The sequence below is a fragment of the Gavialis gangeticus genome, unplaced genomic scaffold (assembly GCF_001723915.1).
Source record: "Gavialis gangeticus isolate Ggan-Ray unplaced genomic scaffold, GavGan_comp1, whole genome shotgun sequence".
NCBI classification, from domain to species: Eukaryota; Metazoa; Chordata; order Crocodylia; family Gavialidae; genus Gavialis; species Gavialis gangeticus.
The window spans coordinates 3845081-3851608 of record NW_017728993.1 but is presented as its reverse complement, the minus strand read 5'-3'; the positions used below and the strand labels follow the sequence as shown (position 1 = coordinate 3851608).

The following is a 6528-nucleotide window of genomic DNA, read 5'->3' as shown; positions in this document are numbered from 1 at the left end:
ATGCAAAGAGGGTCCATGTCCACCCTTGTTCAATGAGGAGTCCAGTGTAGCTTCTGGAGGTAGATGGATGAGGCGTAAACTTTACCAGCCCTAGAAGAGGTTCAGAATATGATTCTACACTGCACTTCACAACAATGTTCCACATTCCTCTGCTTATTTGGGTGGAAAAGAAAAGAAAAGAAGAGTTAACCTGAACATCATTGTTCCTTGGCTAATTCAGTGTCCATTTAGGCTGGGTTCTTGAAGGACCATAAGGGATTCAGGCACCGAATTCCTATTTAATTTCTGAGGAATTTGGATGACCCTCGAGCAGTGAATCTCAACAAGGATAACATTGCACCCTTAGCCTCCTTGAGATCGTTTTTAAGGTGCCATGCAGTTTTAGTAGTGTTAGGTGTGCAAACATGATTCACAAGATAAACCCAGGAATAGGATAGTGTTCAAACTTTTCCAACTAGTTCACAGTAGAAGCATTGCTCTGTAATTTTACCATACTCAAAAAGCAAGTGAAAGCTAAAAGCTAGCATTCTCCAGCAGGTGCGTTGAGTCCAATGAGGTTGAGAACCACTGTCTTTGAGGCTTCTTTAAAAATACCATCCACAATCCACAAGACTTACAACTGCTGAGCATCTTCTTGGCCCAGGTTCAGTACAGAGGCGGAAAAGGATCTTGGAGTCATCGCTGACTCCAAGGTGAACATGGGCCGGCAGTGTGGGGATGCAGTCAGGAAGGCCAATCCACAGATGCATCTCAAGCAGGTCCAAGGAGGTGATCCTCCCCCTCAATGCAGCACTGGTCAGGCCGCAGCTGGAGTACTGCGTCCAGTTCTGGGTGCCGCACTTCAAGAGGGATGTGGACAACGTGGAGAGGGTCCAGAGGAGGGCCACTCACATGATCAGGGGGCAGCAGGGCAGGCCTTATGAGGAGAGGCTACAGGACCTGAACCTGTTCAGCCTCCACAAGAGAAGGCTGAGGGGGGATCTGGTGGCCTGTTACAAACTAGTTGGGGGGGATCAGCAGGCACTGGGGAAGTCCCTGTTCCCCCGAGCACTGCCAGGGGTGACCAGGAATAACAGTTACAAGCTGGCAGAGGGTAGATTTAGGCTAGATATCAGGAGGCACTACTTCACGGTCAGGGTGGCTAGGATCTGGAACCAACCTCCAGGAGAAGTGGTGCTGGCTCCTACCCTGGGGGTCTTTAAGGGGAGGCTAGATGTACACCTTGCTGGGGTTGTTTGACCCCAGTACTCTTTCCTGCCATGGCAGGTGGTCGGACTGGATGATCTACTCAGGTCTCTTCCGACCCTAGAAACTATGTAACTATGATAGCACTTGATGGTCAGGTGATGGTTGTGTGATCTATAGTATGAAGTCACCTTGAGAGAGAGTGCTGCAAAATGCAACTAATCCAGCTTCTGTGAGCTAACAGATACCTAATCTAGGTATATGCTTTAAATAGTAACAAACAGCCAGGTGCCAGACTGGGCTAAAATTCCACCATAGAGATTAAGTTTGGATTGAGGTAGCTTCACCCCCACGCTAAATGCTGCTAAATCACCTGACCAAAAATCAATTACAATAAATCATAATATTCACTTACCAGCAATCTGGATTGTTATGTATGGCTGATTGTTCTGTATTGTCAGAGTCCAAGTTCAGTTGCAAGAACCTTGAGGTGCGAATTCTTGAATGTTTGTTCAGCCCCAAACACACTATATTAGTAATAATATAGTGGCAAAGTATCCAGAACCCAGCCACTATGCTTTCCTTTTTCAGATTTCATCACCTAGTGATTGCCTTAAATTCTGCTCACCAAACTTGGAATGGATATGTGGCAAGCCTAGCAATATGTTAGTATTGATACAGGTTTTTTCCCTTAAAAATGGTAAAAATGGCAATGAGTTCACCTGAAGAAGGAGTTACTTCCTGATCCCTTTTCTGAGCTGGTCTTCTGAACTGAAGCAATATTGCATAATGTAATCTGTTGTAGAGCATGTTTAGAATGTGTCTGGGTTAATAAAAGGGAGATTTGCTTGTAATGAAGGAGCAAATTCAGCTGTCCTGTGTAAAGTGTGTCAGAACCCTGCAATAACATGCACACTATTTGATAGGACTCATGAGTAAACATGCTTTCTCTTCAAAAAACCCTCCTTTTAAAGGTTGTCATTAACTTTTTATTAGCTTGGTAGGAAAATGATGGGAAACGGAAAAGGGTCAAACAGAAGTGCAGCTCCCCACTGTAACTCATAGCGCTTTGCAGGAAGTGCTATGAGTTACAGTGACCTCCCAGACGCAACAGATGTTTGCTGTTGAATCCTGGGGGTTGGGGGATTCAGCTGCAATTTGGAATGGCTGCAAGTCTGTAGCTACTCTCCCCTCGCCCCATCCCTCCCCCTCCCAGCCCTGCTCTGTCTTCAGAATGGAAGGTGGGGGATGGTAACAGAGAAAGTTCGGTCTGGGGTTTCTTCAGCTGGCACTGGAGGCTGGTGGATTGGACCCCGCCACCCCACCCCCTGCACTTTTACATCTCTTAAGGAAAAACATTGTGGTGAGGCTAAAAACACAGGAACACCAAACATTTGTCAGAAAATGCTGCTGTTTTATTTGCAATCATGCTGGCTGCCTCTTTTCTGGGCCCTTGGCCTTGACTAGCATCTGCCTTCTCAGTGGGGCATCCTCCACCCTCTGATAGTTTAAATGGTATGCTCACAGGAAAGGTCTAAATGGCAAAGTAGTTCAACTGGCTAGTTCACCTGAAATAATCCAAAAAGCTGACTTGCCAGGACTGCCCCGTATGTCTCACTCCAAAGCAATCCAACAGCCTCACTTTCCCCCCTCCCCACCATGAGAAAACCAGCCCCCAAATATGGACAATAGCTATACAGTTTACTTTCTCCAATTAGCTACAAAACCCAGCAAAGAGTCCCCTCCTTCTGCTTCCTAACTGCAGCCTTCCTGCTCCCCTTCCAGTCACCCCATACTCCTTGATGCAGGCTCTTGTTATCTGGTTGCCTCCAGGCTCATTCAGTCTTACTGCTGGGCTTTCGCCAGCTCTAGTGCTTCCCAAGACCTACTCATTTTCACTGCATCCAGGGTTGACATTGCCTCAGCTTTAGCCAAAAGAAGCTCCACTGCCAGGACCCTTCTGCCTAGTACTTCTTGGATCTGTGCTTATATAACTTAGTAGGGGCAGGACTCCTGGGCTGGGTTGGCTGTTTTAAAGACCCCTTTTTATCCATCCCTTCAAAATGGGGCCAGAGACCTCTCACTAAACATCTATGGTGATTTCAGGGAAGAAAAGGAAAACTATTTTGCCATAAAGCATCCATTTAATTTGGGACAACAAACACCAAAATGCAGTAATCTTAATTGTATGATTTTTGCAGAGTGGAGTCAGGGTTGCTTGAGTGTCCTTGCTGTACATAGCTGTAATTTTATATATTTGGATTTAAGTTTAATCTTAACTATTTCCTGGAGATTTAGACATCATTATACCATCCCCCCTTTTCAACTGTATTTACTGATACTCTCAGTTTTAAATTCATTGTAATATATACATATGGTCTAGGAATTATAAATAAATGGCTATGCAGTGTGCAAATATGTACAATGATCTAATATCAGAGAAATTGATATGGTGCATTGGCTGAAAACAATAGAGGATTCTTGCGTGTTGTTTATCTAATGCTCACTAAAAAGATTTTTTTCTACACTTGTGAATTCTTTAGGCTATTTTGGAACTGTAAAGTTGATGGTCTGGCATCCTGGGAAAGACATGATGGTTAAAGAAATTCTCTAGTGGCTAGTGTTGACCCAAAGTACCCTGGGCTTAGGGTAGCTTGTGAGTGGGTGTGGCTATAGTGCCTTGTGGTTACACTTATTCTATGAAATTTCAACAACACTGCTGCCTTAGAGGTCAGGTATTCTTCATGCATTACAAACAACAGAATAAAATGAACTCTTCTGTGTAATCCCCTTACTTAGGGGGGACTGATCTTTCACTTGTTGAAGACAATGGGGATCCTGTCTTGGCTGGACCAGTATACAGCTGCTTCATCATTTGCAGCCCCTCTCACATTCAACAGTTTCTTTTTTTGGAATTAGTGGCATGTTTCAAACTTCAAAATGCTCAACAAAATGAAAAACAATAAACTGATAACAATAAAAAATGGATCCCCATACTAACCAGCTTGATAACTGCATCTGTAATCAATGGTCAGGGATTGCTATGTACTTGAAAAATTAGCACTAACGAAATGATATATAGAATTGCACATCGTGCTTGCACAGTCGCTGGCAACAAATTATGTCAAGAAGTCAGTATTGTGTCCTGAAAGGAGGAAAACAAATAGTCTGTTGTGTTAAGAATTTGCAGCAAGATTGTCCTGGGCATTGTAATTGTGAAAAAAGGAAGAACTATGCATCAGCTCCCTTTGTTCATGTTTGTGTTGCTACTTGTGGTTAGCAAGGCTCTGCATGTCAAGTAGTGAATGTGGCTTTATTCTTATGGGGAAATTCAGGGCTAGATCCACATAAGCATTCCTAATTCCTAGGCACTCTGCTTCCAAGTAGAATGTTCTGTTCAGCCTCAAGTCACACACCCCTCTTCTCATGAAGTCCAAGGGGATGATTCTGGGACTGGCTCAGAAAATGGCTGCCAAAGCACCTGGAAGTGAAATGCAGAGAAAAGAGGAATGGTTAAGTGATTAATAAAATCAAAGAAAATGTGAGAACTCTAGTGAGAGAGATGACTCCTTGTGCTCAGGATGCTGAGCTATGTACCTTTTCCTGGAGTTAGGCATTTCAGTCCCATTTGCATACAAGCACATACCCCATCCCACAGTTGAAACAATGTGCAAAGAGCCCTACACCATAGCCAACAGTAGGTATGCTGCCAATAGGTCTAACCAACAGACTAGTGGTTAGAATACTCTATATGTGGGAGTTCATGGGTTCAAATTAGGGCTGGCAAGTCGATCAATTGACTGGTCAAATATTGTCAATTGACTGCATATTTTTGGACAGGTAAAAGATTATAGCAATTTTACCAAAAAAAACTACATTTTTTTTATAGTTTTGACAGAAATATGATTTTTTTTTCTTGTTTATGATACATTTCTTAATAGAAAATGTATGCTTTTTCTATATATTATTTGGACTTATTGGCAGTTTTTTTTACAGTTTTTGACCAATATTTGACTAGCCAATTGACCAAACTTTATTTGACTGGTCAAATACCCAACCCTAGTTCAAATCCCGACTGCTTGATTTGGTGCAAAGACTTTAACCCACAACACACAGGAGTGCCCTAGTCACTAGGCTGTGCAGAGTCTGTGGTGGGTCTCCCTCATGGATAATATTTTAATCTGTATAATAATTATTGGCATAGGGATTTGAACTTCAGTCTCCCACATTTATGGTATATCCTAATGATTGGGCTGTTGAGTCAGCCCCTCTTTCTTTCATATTGTCTCTGGCCCAGTAAGTTTTAAATTATTTAATACAAAGAGGAATACCTGCAACAAAGAAGAAAGAGACACCCAACCCAACCCCAAACAGCTCAGTGATTTGGCTCAGAATATAGGAGACCTGACTGAAGTCCCTGCTCCAAATCAGAAGAGTAGGGATTACAACCTTGGTATCTCAAATTTCAGGTGACTCCTGTAAGCACCCAGTTCTCTACAGGTGGATGTGTCAACCTCAAACATAGCCTGATCAGATTGTATCCTTCTAGTTTAATGGGATGGTATCAATCTAGTGATGAGATAGTATCCGTCTAGTACATTTTGAGAATCCCGATTCAATCCTCTGAGGCTTTGTCTTGACCTAGGGATTAGACAACAGCTGACTAGCAGTTTTGAGGCTATCAGGAGGTGCCTGAGGCCATCAGCTAGACATCATCTGCTTCTTTAGACACCTAAGCACTCTTGAGGATCTAAGCCTTGGTGAGTGCCATCTGTAACATAGTATGGATAGAGTGAGCACATGCCTGGCACTTATTAAAAAATAAAACACAAACTGCTACATTAAACATATTTCCTTTGAGTTTTACTGTTGCTCTTTGTAAGATACAGAATCGCATAGTCTATCAATCAAGGTAAACACAAGTCTTCCAGCATTATTAGTAATTTTCGAAGCGCTGTGATCCTTAACTTCAATTTCAAGCGTCTGAAAAAAGAAGAAAAATTCTAAATAGCATTTCATTTGATTTTCCTGTTTTTGTTTGTGTCTTACAGGCGAATGGACACAGTTTTGTACATATGGAACACGAGAAAGCAGTATTACTACTGAAGAGTTTCCAGAATACAGTAGACCTAGTTATTCAACGTGAGCTTACTGTCTAAATATTTTTTATAAATAGTAAACATATGTCTAGCCAGACCTAATGTTCAAACAGAAATTTATACATAGGAAACAAATTTTGCCAATTGCTGGACCAATGGCAAACATTAGTGCCAAATGTATAATATTATATGTTAGTACTGATCATCTTGAAAAATGCTAACTATAAATATGTTGGTCATGTGA

The 6528-nt window shown here is 42.2% G+C and overlaps 1 protein-coding gene across 3 annotated transcripts in view; it reads left to right on the top strand.

Moving 5' to 3' along the window:
- The window catches only part of LRRC7 (leucine rich repeat containing 7), a 290296-nt gene extending 283768 nt beyond the window's left edge, over positions 1–6528 (top strand). For 2 of the 3 annotated variants that reach the window (XM_019528410.1, XM_019528409.1), the window contains one exon: positions 6237–6528. In XM_019528410.1, coding sequence (XP_019383955.1) covers positions 6237–6344 — 108 coding nt within the window. In that variant the 3' untranslated portion in view covers positions 6345–6528. The remainder of the gene's footprint in view (positions 1–6236) is intronic. The other variant, XM_019528408.1, reaches the window with a different exon arrangement.